General features: G+C 39.2%; 1 protein-coding gene across 9 annotated transcripts in view; it reads right to left on the bottom strand.

Annotated features, from left to right (window-relative positions):
• The window catches only part of Rbms3 (RNA binding motif single stranded interacting protein 3), a 982,465-nt gene that overhangs the window by 273,182 nt on the left and 688,433 nt on the right, over positions 1 to 20,850 (bottom strand). For all 9 annotated transcript variants that reach the window (XM_008846470.3, XM_017801456.2, XM_029570082.1 and 6 more), the window contains exon 6: positions 15,858 to 15,937. In XM_008846470.3, coding sequence (XP_008844692.2) covers positions 15,858 to 15,937 — 80 coding nt within the window. The remainder of the gene's footprint in view (positions 1 to 15,857; positions 15,938 to 20,850) is intronic.

A 20,850-nucleotide genomic window follows, 5' to 3' on the forward strand; every position in this document is an offset into this window, starting at 1 on the left:
AAAGAAGAGAAGGGAAGGGGCTTGAGAGGGGAGGGGAGGGGAGGGGACTACACCATAGGTAGATAAAAGAATAAAAATATGCGCAAATTGGAAAATATTAAAACCCTGAAATTAAAAAAAAAATCAACCTCAAAGACAGACACGATCTTGCATAAAATGTCAGGACAGGGGAAAAAAATTCTACTGAATCCAAGATGAATGTGCTGCTGTGTTGGACTGGACTGAGGTAGCAGGAGATTAACAATATAAATTAAACCTTAAACCAGTCAATGAAATTTTTCTGAATGAGCAGGTAGCAAAGGTCAACAGGAAAAGATCTTTGTGCTGTTGGCCAAGGACTTCATTAAACCATCAGGGAAAGCGTATAAATGTCTATTAAAACAATAGCCAGTGTCTCTCAAGCTCAAGACTAATGAGTTCATCCTGTATATGGTACAGGGTACTTAGATCATGTACAACACTGACATGCCTTCAGGGAATTTTAAAGAAGAATGTTTGGGAAGAGGAACTGCATGTTCAAATGCACTGAAAAAGTGCATTTAATTCCTAGTTGTTGGGTTAATGGTAACAGCCAACAGCATGCTTGGTTTTCCAGCACATTTACTTTATGTTCCTCTGGCTTCTTTTAACTTCCATAGGCCATTACTTTGTGTTTTAACATTCCACCTGGAGAAGGGGGTGATGGAGAGCAGCAAAAACTATGGGAGGAATATCTAACCTTTATGAGAAGGAAGAGGTTTTTCCACTTTTGAATGAAAGGGGTCTTTCACTGCCCTCCAACCCAGAGAAAGCTTTCAGGATGGAAATATTTCAAAATTTACAAAGAGCAAAATATTAAACAAAATATTCCCATGTGAAGGCACCATAGTTGCTGGTCTCTATGGCCACTTTATAAGCATCTACTAATAGAACACAGTATTAGGAGAGAATTAAGAAAGTACTAAGGAATCCCTCTACTTTGTTATTAATTCACTTCAGTGTCTATATTAAGTATCCTATGTTCAAAGGACATGTGAGGATTTTAAAAGGCATTCTGTGGATTAAGGTAAGTATACATAGCAATTACCAAATAAATCATTGTATTACCAATGGACACCCAGTATAGGAGAAGGCAGGTCAATACGTGCTTTTGTATTTTCCTGGGGCTATAATAAAATACACCAACAAAAGCAGCTTAAAGGACAAAAGGTTTATTTTGGCTCACTGGGAATAGGAAGCCAAGGTGGGAGTAACTTGAAGCAGTTAGTTTCATGGCATCCATGGGAAGCAGAGTGGTAGATCTATGCTACAGCTGAGCTCCCTTTCTCCACTCATATGGTCCAGGATCCCAGGCTGGGAATGACACCACCCGCAGTGGGTGGGTCTTCTCACATCAATGAACATATATAAGATAAGCCCCCTACGCCCTGCATGTATGCCCAGAGGCTCATCTACCAGGTGATTTGAGATTCTGTCAAACTGACAATAACACTATCACACAGTGATATAGTAAGAGTTAAGGGAAGAAAAGTTGAGTATCAGAAAAACTGACAAAACACAACAAAAAAAATTTGTATTTGAGCCACATTTTTTGGGAAACAAAAATAAGATTAATCCTTAAATAGAATCCTAAGCCCTGATACCTGGAGGTGCAAAGTTATTGTGAGAAACTATTAGAAGAAATTTCAAGTCATAAAAGTATTTGTATCTGTCATTGTTGCATCTAGAATATTGACAGTCTGCATTTACATAGGTATCTTGGTGCTATTGTGGTTAAAATGTTCCCCATAGGTTCATGTATTTGAACACTTAGTCTCCAACTGGTTGTTCTGTTAGGGGATGTTACAGAATTTAGGACTAGGACAGTTGCTGGAGGAAGTACGTCACTGGGGGCAGGCTTTTGGAGTTTATGACTTTTCTCTGCTAGTTCTCCCTCTGCCTCCTGCATGTGGCTGAAAGATGATCAGCAAGTTTCCAGTTCCAGCTGCCTGTGATGCCTCCCCCACCATTGTGAACTCTCCCTGGGACCATAAGCCAAAATAAATCCTTGCTTCTATATGTTGATGTTGGTTATTGTGTTTTGCCATAGCAACAAAAAAGTAACTAATATAGCTGTTGTAAAGTGTGATCATTGTGCAGTAAAACAGAGTTCACCAGAGCAAACTCCATGTGAACATGTCTCAGACGCTTAGCTTTTCCCAACCACCCCAGAAGCTTGTTGAATGGATACTAAGAACTTACTAAATATCATTCTAGAACAAGTTATGACAACTCAGTATGAGACTGAAAATGAAGACTAACCCTTATCTTGCTATCAATGTATGTACGATGTAGCCTGGATACAAGGTAAAGTCCATTGATGGCTGCAGTTCAAAGGATACTACGGTTCAATTTTATTTATATAGCCTACAAAGTAGAAATTGCTGCTAATGTTCTTATAATGCTAGTATACCAATAATACCACTAATAATGCCATATCCTGGCATAACTCTTTGTGAAGCTACAGAAAACTTTCAGTTAAATTCGTCAGTGCATTTATAAAAGAGGTATAGTTGGACTCTAATAGGACCATTGGATTCCATAAGAAACTTGTTGAGCAGCTATCTAGCTGATTCAGTTTGAAAAGTAGAGACAGCATCAAAAGTCAATCCTCTATCTGCCTCCATAGTCCTAATGGCATTGTCTGTATTATCACCTGTTGCCCCATCAATTTAATCCACAGAGGGAAAATAGGATCCCAGTCATGAAATTTTCAGAGGAAGCCTATCATAAGCCCAAAGGATGTTGGTATTTTCATCAACATCATACATGTATAACAAAAATGCAAAATGCTTGTGTTGGGAAGAAGGCCTGTCAGAAGGGATACATGACATTAGTGTAGCTCTATAAAACAAATTACATGAGGAAAATTAATATTAAATTATCTTGGCAGTGGCTCATCCATTTAAAATGATAATTAGTTACTATGGATGACCAGGTAGACAAGTTCCTTGGAAATATTGCGAATTGGTTTAAAATGAAATAGCTTAAAGGAATTCAGGATAATGTGATTCTAGAAAAGAAGACTGAATATTTCTGGAAACAATGATTCCACTGCTGTGTGAACCATATGTTAAGTATATGGTGATAGCACAGACCACAGTCAGATCTGTGGTTAGCGTTCTGGCTTTTAGATGCTCAGTTTCAGACTCTGTCCTCCATTCTGGCAGCACACAGGCCACTCTCAGTTTTATACAGTTCCATTTGTACAGTTCCAGCATCCACACAAGAGACTTATAAATACTGCCTTCATGAAATAGTCACATATTCTGTCAAGCAATGTGCTGTTTGCTAATAAAAATGATAATGCAAATATGTTAAAGGTCACCACAGCCTCTGCATTTGATAAAATAAAGTGCATGGTGTAGACTAAGTTATATGCACACTTATTTATGCAAAACAGTGCTGTGGCTCATTTAACTGAATTTTCACCCTTGATATTTTTCCTTAAAATAATTTTCTGGAATATACCTAGATTCTCAAATTAAGAATTTTTTAAAAAAGAAAGAATATTTTAAACTCAACCTCAACCTATCCCGGCTCTTTTCCTAAGTCTTTTTTAGTTCTTAGAAGAAGAAAAGGCTGAAATTTCACCAAACTTATCAGCAATTATCAAAGTTGATTTATTTTTGCTTTGTCTCAAGGCCTGCTTCGGCACTTAAACATTATTAAACTTCTAGGCTTGGTGTGCTGTGTAAGCCTTTAAATTCAGCACTCAGGAGGCAGAGGCAGGCAGATCTCTGTGTGATTTATGTCAGCCTGGTCTCCACAGAGTTCCAGGTCTTGGCCCTCAGAAGGCTGAGGCAGGAGATGGCAAGTTTGAGGCCTGTGTGGGGTACGTAGCAAAACCCACTTCAAACAGCAACACCATCAACAACCACACAGCTCTGTGATTCCAGGACTAGTTGAAATAAGACAGCTGGATTCTTAAACCCTGTTCTCATTTCTATAACATGTAGCCAATGGGACATTCCACTCAACACTCATGAGAGAATTAGGGTAAAAAAATATGTATTAGTATTACTATGAAAATATTTTTGACTTTGCAGACTGTTAGAAAAGATCTCATGGAGCTTGTGGAATAGCATTTTGTTTAAAAGTTACCAAGCCATCTGTGATGGGTAACCTTGGCTGTCGACTGGACACACCCAGGAAGAGGAACCTCAACTAAAGAATTTTCTCCATCAATCTGACCTGTGGGCTTGTCTATGGGGCATTTTCTTGATGGTTAATTGATGTAGGAAGGCCATCCCACTGTAGGCAGGTGGGCCTGAACTACATAAGAAAGTTAGCTGAGTAAGCCTGGTGAAGAAAGTCAGTAAGCAACATTACTCTGGTTCTACTTCAAACTTCTGCCTTGAATTCTTGCCTTGGCTTTCCTCTATGATGAATTATAACCTGTACACTGAAAGAATCCTTTCTTCTCCAAGTTGCTATAGGCAATAGTGTTTACCACAGCAACAGAAAACAAACTAAGATATCATCTTAAAGTGGATGCATTTAAAAATAGGTTAGCTTCACTATTTGACTCCAACACTTTTGTCTTTCATTAAAATTACTTTATATTTAAACCCTGGTATGCTGCCTAATGATCCAATTTTGATTTTTTGCCTGGATCTTTATTAAGACATACTCTGATTAGCTACATCATATTCTCCACTACTGACCTACAAATACACAAGATCTGTGCTCACACTTTTGTCCCCCACTGCAAGTGTCTTACTTGGAATTAAACTTTAGAAAACTATGTTTATAAAAAGACTTGTTACAGCGCTGGGGAATCACACAGTATTAGAGTTTGATCTTAACATGTGAGAGGCCCTGGGCTTAATCCTCAGCACCAAAAAACCAAAAGGGAACAAACAGAAAAGGCAATGTTACCTATAAACAAATTACCTTACTCAGAATGTCTGTAGAATGCTAACCTCAAGGGGCTGGAGAGATGGCTCAGTGGTTAAGAGCACTGACTGCTCTTTCAGAGGACCTGGGATCGATTCCCAGCATTCATATGGTGGCTACAAACCGTCCTTAACTCCAGTTCCAGGGGAATTTGAAGCCCTTTTCTGACCTCCGTGGCATCACACGACATGGTTGCACTCACATACATGCAGGCAATACACTCATACACATAAAATAAAATAATATATAAAATATTTTTTAAAAAAGAATGCTTACCTCAGTGGGGCATGAGCATTTAAGAAATAATATGTACTTCTGAATCCTCATAGAAACTATCTTGAAATTTTCAAATTAATTAAGGATACATTTTACATTTAATTTTTTTTTTTTTTTTGGGCTTTTTTAGTCAGGGGTTCGCTGTAGCCCCAGCCGTCCTGGGACTCCCTATGTAGACCAGGCTGGCTTTGAACTCACAGAGCTCTGCCTGCCTCTGCCTCTCAACTGCTGGGACTACAGGTGTGCGCCACCACACCCAGCTAGAATACATTTTACAGATGAATTTTTAAAGCTCAAAATATTATTGAAAAGAAATAGATCATAGAGTAAAACATTTAAATATACATACACTTTTTTTTTGGTCTTTTTAAGACAGTGTCTCCCTGTAGCCCCAGCTGGGCTGTAACTCTCTATGTAGACCAGGCTGGCCTTGAACTCACAGACATCTGCCTGCCTCTGCCTCTTGAGTGCTGAGATTAAAAGCCTGGGCTACCATACCCAACCAAAATACCTGTAGACTTTTAAACACCCTTCATGACTTGTATTCAACAGTAGCAGACCTTAGAACAAGGGTGCCACTGAGAGTGAATTATTAAGACAGGATGCTTTTCCCAGGAAAAGCCAGTAGGGAAATGGAAGTTAGGTCCAGGATATGAAGGTACAAGCAAGGGGATTATGTTAAGAGTCTCCCAAAGAATCAGTGCTGCAGGGAAGCTATGGACATGGGTAGATGGCAAATAGGCTGCCCTCATCAGACAAAAGAAGAGGACTATTATTATTCACATCTGTACCAGTCCTCGCTCATAGAGTCTGTAAAGGCCTGTCGATGCCTCGATCTCTTCTTTCTCTCCCTATAGCTCCTCTCTCTTTCTTTCTTTCTCTCTCTTGAGAGAAAGAAAGAAAGAGAGAGAAAACAGCAAGGCAAAGTGCTTGTATTCAAAGGATTGTGGGTTGTAATTACTTGAAGCAATTACATGTAATTACATGTAAATGCTATGTAATATATATATATATATATATATATATAGAGAGAGAGAGAGAGAGAGAGAGAGAGAGAGATCCTTTGTGTGTCCAAGTGCAGGGGCAGTTGATGTTGCAGAGCAGATGACAATCTTCTCTGGAACTAGAGTTATAGAAAACTATTAGCTGTCATGTGGGTGCTGGGAACTGAGCCCAGGTCCTTTGTAAGAACAGCTAGTGCTCTCTACTGCTAAATCATCTCTCTAGCACCCACTTGAGCAGTTTTTAAATAATATAACATGATTGCTTTGAGAAAATTCAGATGAAACAAGTTTTAAGCTAATGTATGAGATTTCCTTTGCTGCCATAACAAATTATCAAAAGGCTAGAGTAATAAAATAATACAATTTCCTTATCTTATAGTTCTGTAGGTAAGACATTTGACATAGACGTAATGAGCTAAAATGAAGGCTGAGTTTATTCTTCATTCCTCAAGGATCTAGAGGATAATTCAATCTCAGCTTCTAATGGGGCTGACCTTCCTCCAATGTTAAGGCCAGCACTGTGTGTGGAGGCGGGGAAGGTCAAGGTCTTTACACTGCATCATTCTGACCCCTTGCACTTTTAATAATCCTTGTGACTTAATTTGGCTCACCCACCTATTCCATAGTAATTTCCCTGGTTTGAGATTGATTTATCAGCAACTTCAAAACTAGCTGCAACTTTAATTCCTCTTTTGTATGTAACTGATATATTTCCAATTCTGGGGAGTGGGACTGAGAGATCTTCTGGAGGTCACTACTCTGCCCACCCAGACCAGACATTGCCTTATTTACATAACAAATAATTATTAGTATTGCTGTGTATTAAACTTTCATTTAGATGCCTGAAAAAAAAAAAAAAGCAAGGCAAAGTGCTTGTATTCAAAGGGTTGTGGGTTGTAATTACTTAAAGAAAAAGGGAGAGAGATGTCCCAGTGGTTAAGAGTGTTTGCTGCTCTTTCAGAGGACCAGGATTTAGGACTACACAGGGCAACTCACACTGTCTGCAACCCAAGCGCCCTAGAATCTGATGCCCTCTTCTGGCATCTGTAAGCACCTACACACATGTGTGCATACTTACTTACACATGGACCCACCTATGCACATAAGTGAAAATAAAAATAAATATTTAAAAAATAAAAAAGAGAGAAATAAGCATCAAAGTTCTTTTTTAAGGGATAATTGACAGTCTATGGGACCAACATGTCTTGAAAAGGGATGAAGTCAGAAAACAAAACACATGATCATGCTAATTTTCAATGAAAGATTTCTGGTTTCGTGCTGAAAAATGACTAAAATAATAGTAAAATAATTGATTCATCAATCATGGGCTTAAAGATATGAGAAGTCAGAGGAAGTAGATAATAAGATAAACAAATGAGGGCCAGTGTGGAGCTTGCCTAATGAGTGTTTCCATTCCTACTCTCCTCTTAAAATATTTTCTTTGCAGGGTTTTCATTGTGAAAAAAAAAAAAGATCATAAGTAATGAGCTCGGTATATGGCAAGCTTCTTGACAGTGCTGTGAATATATTTAATTCAGAATACTATCCATTTATTTAGGAATGAGTTAGAATTTGTCCTAAATGAAATGTACTAAATGAAATGGTAGATTTGGAAATGTACTAAGTACTTAATTATTCAGTCTGCTCTCCCAAGCTTGTGACTTAATTGGTCTTAAGTCACTCAGCCCTCTTTGCTTGCTAATCAGACTTACTTGGGCAGACATTAAATAGCTTACCCATTCCTGAAGCTGACAGGAAGCAAAGCCCAACACTGTCTTAGAAACAAAATTAACAATTTACTGTTGATTGGGTAGGTTTTTATTGTCAAGTCTTCAGAAATGCACGCAAACCTGAATGAAGTTTTGTTTTAGAAACAACTGATGAAAATGTTTCATGATTTGGGGGTTATATAGGAGACCCCCATGTCCTTTTTCTCTGTCCCAATTTCATTCAGCAATCAGATCTTGTAGCAGAATGAACATTTCATAGACATTCTCTTGATATTCACATGTACATGATAGAGAGAGAAGGTACCAATAGAGAAGATATGGTCAGTAGAGCTTTAATAGCATCTTATCAATAACAGGCAATGTAGCATTCTTCAAGTAAGAAGAAGCAACATTTTGTCCAAACATACAAAAACAAAATCCAGGAAGCTCCCTATTAATTCTTGTGAGAACCACTTTTTCTGACCCCATGGTACAAGCCTGAATTCCAGCTAACTGGGAGGCTGAGACAGCAAGGGGTCATAAACTGTGGTGGTTAGTATTATTTGTCAACTTGCCAGAAATTAAAATCACCTGGAAGATGGGCCTCTGGGCATATTCTTGAGGGATTATCATGTATGTTAATTGAGGTGGGAAAACCCTGCCACCCCAGGTGACACTGTTCCCTGGCTGGGATCCTGGACTGCACACATGGAGAAAAGATTTGAGAAGAACCCTGCATTCATCACTCTCTGCTTCCTGATTGTGGATGCCATGTTGCTTCAAACTCTTGCTGCCTTAATTTCCCCACTGTGATGGACTGAACCTTGAACTGTGAGCTAAAATAAACCCTTTCTTCCCTAACATGCGTCTGTCAGAGTATTTTGTCACAGAAGCATAAAAGTAACAAAGACAAGTAGACCAAGCCCTGCCTGGGCTACAACTGGCTTCAGTACCAATCTGGGCAACTTTGTGGGGCCCTGTCTCAAATTTTTAAAAAGTAAAATAAGGCTGGAAATTTTGTTCAATGTCAGAACTCCTGCCTAGCAAGTGTGAGGCTCTAGGGTCAATTCCATGGGTAAAGGGTTGTCTCAGGGATTGACAGCTCTCCAGAGTTTGTACAAAATCTGTGTTGGTTGAGCAAGTCCCAGTCTCTTTTGTCCTGAGATAGGGAAAGTAGAGAATCCAGGTTTCTATATGTAGTGAAATGCTTCTGAATACTTGTAGGTATTTCTTAGTTTTGGCAGCAAGTGCCTTTACCCACTGAGCCACTTCACAAGTTCACCATATGTTTTTTGAGACAGGGTCTCCCTGTAGCCCCAGCTGGTCTAGAATTCACTATGCAGAACAGGCTGGCCTTGATCTCATAGAGATCTACCTGCCTCTGCCTGCTGAGTATTGGGATTAATCCAGACATGAGCCACCATGCCTGGCTCCCAAATATTTCATTTATATTTTATTTATTTATACTTTGATTTTATGTTTATTATTAGTGTATTGCCTGCATGTATATAAGTACACCCAGAAGAGGACATCAGATCCCCTAGACCTGGAGTTGTGGACAGTCATTAGCCACCATGTGGGTGATGGAAACTGAATTGTGTCCTCGCAAGAGCAGCTAGTGCTCTTAACCACTGAGCTATCTCTCCAGCTCCCCAAATATTTCTTTATACTAAAACCCTTATATTATAAATATTTCCCTGTGACATTCCCATTAAGCATTCATATAAATTTATTACTTACATATCTTTACTTATTCAATGAATTTATTATGTCAAAATATTTAAAAGACAAAGAACAAATAAGTTTTATTTCTTAGAAAGTGTGATTTCTGTGCTGGGCTTGGTAAACAAGACTTTAATCCTAGCATTCAGAAGGAAACAGGCAGGTGGATCTCTGTGAGTTCAAGGCCAGCCTAATCTACACAGTGAGTTTCAGGCCATCTGGGGCCACAGGGAGAACTTGTCTCAAAAAAAAGGGAAAGAAAATATGATTTCTTTGATACTTAATCTTAATTGCTTAGTAAAATTTCTGTTAGTAACAAGATCTGCTAAAATTTAAAACATTCTGCAATGTAACAAGCTCTCTTTCAATGCTTCCTGATTTCTTGGAGTTCCTTTAGGATTAGAAACAATTATCTAAAAATAAGCAAATCATATCCAAAACAAATTTTCCCATTTTCTTCTTGAAAGACAGTTTTTTACTAATAGGAGCATATACTTACAGACGGACACCTAGTCTGAGTAAAGGATGTGACTTATTTTTATACAGCTGTGTATATGGTGTCTTCATGAATACATGTGTAGAAGCCTTTTACACAGGGTATGTTACTCTGCTCTGGGGCCTCTTTCAAAGTGAGCCTTTGGAGTTTATGCCCTATGTATCCTGGAAGTAGCTGGGAGCTTAGGCTTTGCTTTTGTCAGATGGTTGAAAATGGAATGCTTTGGGGCTGCCCAATATGGTTGTGCAGTTCATTACAGGACAAAGAAATGTCTATGGTGAGGTAGGCAAGCAACTAATGACCCTTAATTTTGTCTAGGGAACATCAGAATCCATATGTAGGATATGCAGCATTTTTGGAAGTTTGTGTTTCTTTGCTCTCTACCAGAAGGAGAATATAATGCACCATCTCTTTCTGCTAATGGCAAGATGTTCAAGTGATTGACAGCTTAGCTTAGGCTTCTGGCCCCTCCTTCCTATCTGTTAATGAAATGTGTTGCTTGATACTTCCTCTACCAGATACACTGATAAGGTATTGGACTAATTCTGCTCTCTCTCTCTCTCTCTCTCTCTCTCTCTCTCTCTCTCTTTCTCTGTCTCATCTCTCTATCATGTATCTATCATCTATCATCTATCTATCTATCCATCTATCCATCTATCATCTATCCATCTATCATCTATCTATCTATCAATCATCTATCTATCATCTATCTATCATCTATCTATCTATCTATCTATCTATCTATCTATCTATCTATCTAACTATCCATCATCTATCACCTATCTATCCATGTATCTATCTACACATATCTATCAGTCTATCTGTACATACTTATTTAACTACATATAGAAATCTATCATCTAGCAGTTCATCTATTATTTATCTACCTATTATATATCTACCTCTCTATCTATAATCTATAATTATCTGTCTATATCTATCTATGATATATTTTCTAAACCTATCTCTAGCTATTATTTATTTATCGATCCATCTATGCCTCTATCTATTTCTTTGTTGGTCCAGGTGGTTAACTTATGAGGATAACATTGCAACCTAAACTGAGCAGTGATGGTTTGGGGTGGCATTAATATGTGTTAATGAGCTGATCCATTATGCACTAACTTTAGACGTTTTAAGAATCAATTGAAAGAGCCGAGAGAGAGAGAGAGAGAGAGAGAGAGAGAGAGAGAGAGGACGATGATCCAAAAGACAGCACTTACACTGCTGTCTTTCAGTAGTAGAAACTCAACAGCATCATGATTCATATCTAATGAGCAAATTTTCTATGTTACCAAATACAAATAATATTGAAAAGATAAATGAGAACAGAAGTTAGATAATGCCCTCCCAAATGTCTTAAATACAATGCTTTTCAATGTGAAATTTAAAACCATGAGAAGATTTGATGTTCAGGTAGTTATTGTAATTGTTCCTTTATAGAAATAGAACCACTGGGGATCTGGGGACAAGAGAAATGATCACCTGGAGACAATCATTAGCCTCGTGGGTCCAATGAGAGTCATAATCATTCCCAGGAGTGAAAGAACGAAAATGACTCTGTGTTTGCTCAGTGATGTGTGAATGTTCCCCCAAACCATCCCCAGTTGAGAAAGCAGGCAATGTGAACTTGTCAACAATTTCTCTGTACATTCTTAGAGTAAGACAGAAAGAAGATGAGCAAGTCAACATCCAATCCACTCCACAGTCTTCTGAATCCAGTGAGCTCAGGTCATTACTACATCACTGTGGGTCCCTTACACACAGTTTCAACATCACTGCATTGACACCACATGTGTACACTTCTACAAAGCCACAGACTTCTCCAAACATACTAAACCACAGTAAAGCTGAATATTCAGGTTTTCACATTTTTGGGATTCTATTTTTATTTCAAGAAGGACACATTAATTAATGTCATGTTTTAAGCATTAGTGTGTCCATCAGCAAGGACAAGCCCTCTCAAAGTACTGTTGAAAAAAAAAAAGCTAGGAAACTGGTCATTTAGAAAATCTAAGAATATTCTTCCATTTATTATCAGACTTCCTAGAAATACTGAACTTTTTGTCTTCCTGATAGAACAGAAAACCGGATAGCATAGTGGATAAAGTGCTTGCCAAGAAATCATAAGGATCTGAGCTTGGATCCCAGAACCACATTAAAAACTGAATGCTGTAACATGAGCATCTATATGCCCATGGGCCTATAGCAAGGTAGAGGGTGCAGGCAAGAGATAACTCAGAACCTCACAGGCCAGGTAGCCTCAGGTATGCAGCCACAAATAGCAAGAGAGACTCTGCCTCAAACAAGGTGGAAGGCAAGGATGGACACCTGAAGATGCCCTCTGACTTCCACATGTGCATTAAGGCAGGCACAGGCCTGAACTCACACACTGAAATACAGACACACACACACACACACACACACACACACACACACACACCACCCATCATATACACATGCACATCATAATTTTATTGAAAGGCATGAATTATAGCTGGCTGTGGTGGCACACATTTTGAATCCCAGTACCTGGGAGGCAGAGGCAGTGAGTTCAAGGCCAGCCTGGTGTACATAGCAAGTTCCAGGCCAGCTGGAGCTACTGGGAGATGCTGTCTCAAAAAGACCAAAAAGAAAAGACACAAGTTATAGAATATTTCAAGTATATCAACAAAGACGCTATGACCATAATTGCAAGTAGGCAGCATATGCCCAATTTGATCTCACTTGCCATGACATCAGCACCATATCGTAGGGGAACATTTTACTATTATACCTTCCCAAATACCCATATCTTATGAAGTTTTCTCACATCTCACATCAAATAGACATAGCAAAGATTTAGCATCTTTGGTTAGCATCTGAAGCTTTTATTAAACTCCATTTGACTTCTAAAACAATGCATAAATAAAATATTGATGTTGATCACTATTGCATATTTAATTCTATCCTACTGAGTTCTGTCTCCAGGAGTTTCATAACTGAACAGAGGTGTTGGTTTTCTTGCTCTCATGAGATACAAGAGAGTAAGAAATTCATAAGCAAATCTCTGCTATTCACCATTTTTCCATTGGGTGTAGCTATGATATTAGATAGACGCCCACAGCAGTCCGTGTACACAAGAAGGATGCTGAGGCACTGAGAGAGCTGAGGGGACTCTCTTTGTCTTTAGCATTAAATTGTTTCCGTCAGCTGTATATTCTCGAAGGAAAAGCAAACAAAATACTTTTAAATCTATCAGGTCAAGAAGGATTTCAATGTGTCTTATTTTTTAAGGAAGAAACCCATAAAGTTAAGATCTGTGTTCAAAATTTAATTAATAACTCTATTTGCATATTGTCTTCTTGCTTAAATTTTTACATACCCATATTATCACACTTAGTCTGGCATCTTTTATGGATGCAGGCATCTGTTGGGTAAATGAGAATAAATAAAAAGAAAATGTAGGGGCAGCGGAGGTGGCACAGTTGGCAAAGTGCTTGCCACAAAAGCATGAGGACATGAGTTCAGATCCCCACCCCCCCCTACAAAAGGTCAGGCATGGTGTTGTGTGCTTGTAATCCTAACTCTAGGGAAAGGGTTGGGGCAGGAAGATCCCTGGAGCTCATAGGCTATCCATTCTAGCCAAGTTGCTGAACTCTAGATTCATCAAGAGAGTCCATCAAAAAAAAATAAGGTAAAGAGCAATAGAGAAAGATACCTGAGGTCCACCTCTGGCCACCACGTGCACACACACACACACCACACACACACACACACACACAAATAATAAGAGGAAATTCGAAACAGCACAACTCCTCTATTCAAAAGACAGGTTTGAGCAGAATGTCTTAAAATGTCTATTTATGCTAAAAGGGGGAAAAAAAGCAGAGTTTTCTCCTAAAATGCAAGGGCAGCTTACATACTGTGATGAAAACTGTTAACTTCTTTCTTAACAACACCATATGTCTCCAATTTGATCAGAATACAGTCAGCTCCTAGGGGATGTTCTAGGTGGAAGCTAACCAAATCAAGGCACAGCCTTTGCTGTAAGCACACTCCTTAGCTACTGATCAGAAACATTGCGTTTTCCTCATCATTGAAGTGTCCTTAGAAAGGGTCTTCTTCCTGCTTTTTTGACTTTCCCATCTCCCAACCAACCAAGTCATCACAAAACCTTTGACCTCTCCACCAAGAATATTTCTCCTTTTGTTCACACTTTCCTTCTATGTAACTTCAATCTATTTTGAGGAACTGAAAAGCCAAATTTCCAAAATTTCTATTGGGTTTCAATGGCAAATGTAGCATAAACTGTTGAAACCCAGAATATAAAATAATATACCTATGTGTGTGCATTTTCCCCACCAAGTGTCATCATCAAAAGAACCATGGATAAACGAACATTCACTATTTGGACAGCTCTTTGTACAATGTAGTTTTTCTTAGGATAGTGCTTCAGTCTTAATTAGTAATGCATTAATAAGATACTTTTTTTGTTTTGAAACAGTCTCAAGTAGCCTACAGTGTCCTCAAACTCATTTCGTGGCTGAGGATGACCTTGAACTCCTGATCCTCCTGCCTCCACCTCTCAAGTGCTAGGATGACAGATATGTGCCACCATGCCCAGTTCTAATGAAATATATTTTCAGTGTCAGTTACTAACATCAACTACCTTCCTTGCATTCTACAGGCAGATTAAAGCAAGTTAAGGCATTCCTAACTTTGGTAGCCATGATACATTTCATTCTTTCATGCTGAATATAGTTCTGAATAACATAAAGTGATATTTTATAATGTATATAAATCCTTAAGAATCCTGCCTTCAGAAAATACAAAGTGCTATGGGATAGCCTAGATTGGCATCCTTAATAATTTCCCCAATCTGCGACTTGCGTTATTGTGAAATATAAAACTATTCATTCAGATGTCATGACGGCCAAATGGCGATAACATTTCTAAATGCTTACTTTTCTTTCCACATTTTCTTGTCAGAACTGGAAATGAGTGACCCAGGTATGGCATGAGTCTGTAAAATCTACTGTGAATATCACTTGCAGCCACTTAACAAACTGCAGATGAAGGATTCGACATTGATGATGGGAGTCAAAAGCGTCCCTCATCTCAAGAGCATTCTTTATCTGTTTTTCTTCTAATCCACTTCGGGAATTAGGAGTAGAGTTTCAAACAAAGGCCGATGAAGAATCACCAAGAAATTTTTGTGAAGGATGACTTGTTTAAATGTGTTTAAATACACATATTTATGGGCTGGGGAGATGGCACGGTGGGAAAGTGCTTGATGTACAAGCATGGGGACCGGAGTTCAAATCCTCAATAGCCATGGAAAAGCCAGGCATGGCTGTGCATACCCAGCATTGGGAGGTGGAGACATGTGGATCCCTGGAGGTTGCTGGCCATCAAGCATAACCAAAAAGGCAAGTTTCAGGTTCAGTGAGAGACCCTATCTGAAGGGAATGAGGAATAACCAATGTCTTCCTCATGCCTCCTCATGTGATTGTATAGGTATGCATACCTACACACACCCCATACACACGCCACACACATGTGCACATGTGCATACAGTGCACATATCACACTTGGCACACACATAATACAAATAAAAAAGGAAATTATTAATCCACATTTATAACACCAAACCTCCATTTCCAGTGACCAACAATAGGCTTTATTGTGTAAATGGATTTAATGAGAGCCATAAGTTTAAGCCTTTTTTAGTGACTTAATGGTATTTCTTACCTGGGATGCCTGGTGGTGTTTTCAGATATTTTCCATTAAAATGCTGAATCACCACTTCACATTTTTCAGTAGACTCCATTCTGGAAAAAAATAAAAGGTGAACTTCAGATTATAGACTTTTGCCAAATCGTTCTTATGAAAAATAAGCAAGAAAGCAAGAAGCAGAAATAAGAAAGTGATAAAAGGGGTTGACCTGATGAATGTACATGAATTGTCATCTGTTGCCATGGCCACAACAGCCAAGCTGATGGGGGACTTTGCAAGGTCATCATACCGCAAACATCATCCCTCTGTAGCTTCCCGGGTGGTTTCCCAGCTAGCCTGAGACGGTCTCACTTACTGCTTGGCAGTTGAAAGTGTTCAATAGATGTCTACGGAATGAATGAATTAACAACTCTGAAAGGCTGGTCATATCAACGAGGGCATGGTGGCTGGAAGAGATAAACTACCTCTCCAATACAGGGTTGAGTCGTTGAGTCAGATTCTGAATCAATGTCATTAAAGCCTGAGCTATAACAACTTAGCCACACTCCTGAAGACTCCACAAAACAAGTTGAAGAGACGTTTGTTTGAACAGCTTACAACCTGTAGTGATTAGCACAGTGGCGCATGTATCAACAGTGTGGCCCTTTTATCAAAAAGTCAGTGTGTGCAAGATATCCAGAGAGAGTTGTTTGGCATCCTACATGTGCGATAAAAACTCACAAACCTATACTTTTTTTCAGTTTAGAATTTTGGACACTCTTTCTTTTTAATATTAGATAACAATATTCCTGAACTATGTTTTGTGCAAAACCTCAACATCTCAAAGACAGTGTAAGAAGGAATCACTTTGAACCTCCAATCATCATACAGCCTTCAGTGTACCCACATCTCAAGTACATCTGCAAGACTTCTCAAGTGCTGAATCGTATCTGACCTTCATTTGCATAGAGTTTATTCCTTATGTGTGTATTTTCCATGTGTGTATGTGCACATGTGTGTGGGTATCCATAGAGGCCAGACGAGGACGTCCCTTGGACTTGTAGTTACAGGCAATTGTGAGCTGCCCAATGTAGGTGTGGGGTCCTCTGGAAGAGCAGCAAGTGCTTTTGAGCACTGAAGCATCTCTGCAGCCCCATAAATGAAAAATTTTAAAAAGGAAATATGACATTTCATTCATTACTTAATCACAAGTACCCCCAAATCATAAGATTTTAGGATAAGAAAAGCAAGTTATATAATTTTCCTCATTCCAAAAATTTAAGAGCAATAAGTACAATTTTCCAAACTATGTTTTCTTTTATAATGGAAACTTTAACCATATGTTTTCCAATTCCTATAATTTTTTGAAGTAGGAAACTTCCTTTTCTAGGAACAAAAGAATTCTAATTCCATCTTCCTGTCTTCCCACAGGGCCTATGATCTGCTGTCTTTTAGGGAAAATAACTGCCTCCCAGCACAAGCGTGAATGGGAGAGGAAATGGAAGCCCTGAAGTCCCACAGATGCTACATTACAGAATTTTTATTCCAGGAGTTAAAAGATGGAAAGCTTATGCCTTGAGTCCCTCTCTGCTCCAAGTCTCTCTGGGTGCTCACCGAGATCAAAGACAATGGAGACTGAAGCTTGCTTGCAGAAGTCCCACAAATCAAACCCTTTCTCTTTGTGCTGAAATGACATCGAATTCTAAATGAAGATCAAAACTAGCTAAAGGTTAGTAGACACAAGCGCTGTTTTAGGGAACACAGAGCAAGCTAAAAAAGAAACTCGGCGCACCTACGGTATTTTTACTCTGGGTTTGAAAGCCTGGAACCTTCCCGTCTGGATTCTAAACACAATCATCTTAACACTGTTTTACAGCTGTAACAGCCTGATGGGATATCTTTCTAGGAACACAAAGACAGCAGCGTAGATTGCTCACTTTGGGTTCATTCACATCTAACTAAGTGAGTGTCTGCTGTGAGCCATTAGAGACTCTCCTTTGAAAGAATAAATGCAATAAAAGTCTGTTTTCTGTAGCTGCCAGCACTTCGTGTCAATACATGCTATGTTGTACCACCCAGCAGTGACAATTTCATTTGAATACCCAGGGCGAACAGGAGAAACAGTCCCAGCAATGATGGCCTGGGACTCCAGGAGCTGCCAAAGGAGAAAGGCAACGTTCTGGAAACAGAACAAAAGTGAGACCCTAGGTGAATAGCTGTCTTAGCCAGAGCACTCCTATTTTCTTCTCTAGTTTCACAATTAACTGCTCTGTGAAGTCACCAGTTCAAGCTATCTGAAATCTGGCTCACGTCTCCATTGAAACTGACACAAATATTATCAAGTGCCTCTGAAAGACAGCAGCAGACGCAGCACCTTTTTTGCTAAGTCCCTTTCAGACCAGCCGGAATCACTACAGTGCATTTATTCTTCCAGGCAGTATCTGAACCCCCGATGCCCCTCAGAACAGCTCCCATATCAGGCCAACCATTTACCTAACAATGCATTAACTAGGCTCTTACAGGGCTTGTATAAAGCTTCAAGGTTTTCTGTTAGGTGTGTTGTTAAAATATAAATACACATTTCAAGGTCCTGTTTGACTTTCTTGTCTCGTGATTAGCAGTGACTGCCTTCAGTCATTTGAAACATATCAGTGCATTGTATTTCTTCACCTTTTTCTTTTTGAAACAGCAGCTACTAAAGAGGTGCTGATTTCACAGCCAATACAATTTCCACAGGCAAATTACATCAGATGAGAGCCAGATCCAATACTAATAGAATGCTCTGGGTCAGGCTTAACATGCAGAGGAAGAAAAGTCTCCTGGAAAACCATTTTCAGCTTACCTCACTAACTTCAACAGAGAATCTCTCAGTCTATGATCTGAAGGATCCAAGCATCATGAACCATGGATTTAAAAACAAATTCAGTCTGTCACACAGTATGGTTAATTAGAGGTTTCCACTGTTTCGAAATACTTGTGGCTTTGCAATCACAAGTGCTGGATAAATTATTGGTGACTTGGAAAACTCAACTTTGCAAGACAAGCATCCTCATTTTTGGTTAGATTTATGCAAACAGTCAAAGCTATCAGAAGAATTTTAACTACAAAAACATGTACTCTCTCTGGCACTGCAAAAACAAATTGCATCATTTGCATCTTAACTTATTAGAACACAAAAACATAATGATGAGTCTGGAGGATAGGCTTGTTTATGATTTATTTAGTTAGTTATGTGTATGTGTACATGTGTGGGTGTGAATGTGGAGACCAGAGGAGAGACTCAAATATCTATCATTCCTCAAACATCAACTACCTTTTTCCTTTGAGACAGAATCTCTCACTGGCCTGGAACTCACCAAGTAGGTTAGGCTGGTTGGCAACTTAGGCGAGTTTCTTCTAGTCTTGCCTGACAGTCTTAAGACACAATTGTCAGAAATATCAAACATCAAGAAGAGTGGCCTCCCTGCCATCCCCCTTTGCACAAACCAACACGTCTTGATGATGAGTAGCACAACACATTCCTCTTAGAAATGGAGTTATAGCTAATACACAGAAACTGTGTTACTCGAGGTCATCCTTAGGATGCTCGGCCAGTTTTAAATAAAACAGCCCGCCCAACAAACTGGCATTGGTATTTTATAAACTCAACTCCAGACTCTGTTTGGATCCCATCTATTTTTCTTTAATAGTCTTTCTGCCCCAGGATCTAGTCCATGGTGTCATGTTGCTCTGAGTTGTCCCTTTTCATCAGGTCTGTGACAGTTTCTCCAGATTTCTTTAATCTCTTTGGATTGTACAGAGCCTGTGTCAATCAAAATATCTCCAGACCTGAATTTGCCCCATAGTAGGACCTGTATCACAAGCAGACTTCTGGAAACAATGTCCCTGGGGTGAAGTGCCCTTGTCATACCATATCAGGCTATATGCAACCATTAAAACTTATATCTCTAGTTAGCAGAGGCTAGGTGTGATAAAGATTGCAGATTTACCCAGCCTGAGATGGTAAGTCAGCATAAGAACTGTGGTGGTGGTCGTGGTGGGGGGTAGTAAATGCCTGTAGAGCCCAGAGGTTGATGTCAAGTTTCTTTCTCAACCTTTCTTCGCATTACTTTTCCAGATAGGGTCTCTCATTGAATCTGGGGCTCACCAATTTGGCAGGATTGGCTGGCTAGCAAGTCAAGGGAGCCTCCTGTTTCTACCTCCCTTGTGCTGGGATTACAGTCACAAGCCACTGCATCAGGCTTTTGACATGGATGCATGGGCTCAAAACTCAGGTCTCTGTGCTTGTTTGACAAGCACTTTACTCAACTGAGCCATCTTCCCAGGCCTGAACTTTCCTAATCTGGACAAGTTTCCCACATTAATATAAGATGTTAGCAATGGGGAAACTGACTGACCTTTATTATCTTTACAACTTTTCTGTACATGCAAACATATTTCAAAATTTTTAAAGTCTTCAACCTTGTCTACATAGTGAGTTTGAAGCCAGCATGAACTACACAAGACCCTGTCTCAAAAATAATAAAGACATAAGTAAATAGATAAATAAACAGGTCTACATAGTGAGTTCCAGGACAGCTGGGGCTACAGGGAGACCCTGTCTCAAAAAGACAAAAAAAAAAAGAATCACTGCATATGAATACTACCAGGGCACCATTTTCTAATGTCAGTATCTCATGCCACCCAGAAGTTTGTTATGCAATTATTTGAACTTGAGTCTCAGACATAAAGATGGCAAAGCTAACCAGACAACTGTAGTATGAAAGTTGAAATTATTGCTCTGGACTATACACCAAATACCTTCAACTAAACAGACAGGCATGAGATTGAGTCCTTCTACTTATGAAAAGTGGTGATAATTCCAGGCCATTGGTGTCAGAATCAAACGAACTATAAGACATGCAGTTGATGTCATAGAATTGGCGAATGGCTTTGTAAGAAAAGCCTGTGATCAGTGCCATGAAAAACCAATGACTTTAGACCAGAGTTGAAGAGCACTGGCTTTGGTTAAGCAAAGCCATTTAGCTTT

The sequence above is a fragment of the Nannospalax galili genome, unplaced genomic scaffold (genome assembly GCF_000622305.1).
Source record: "Nannospalax galili isolate Female #2095 unplaced genomic scaffold, S.galili_v1.0 scaffold542, whole genome shotgun sequence".
NCBI classification, from domain to species: Eukaryota; Metazoa; Chordata; class Mammalia; order Rodentia; family Spalacidae; genus Nannospalax; species Nannospalax galili.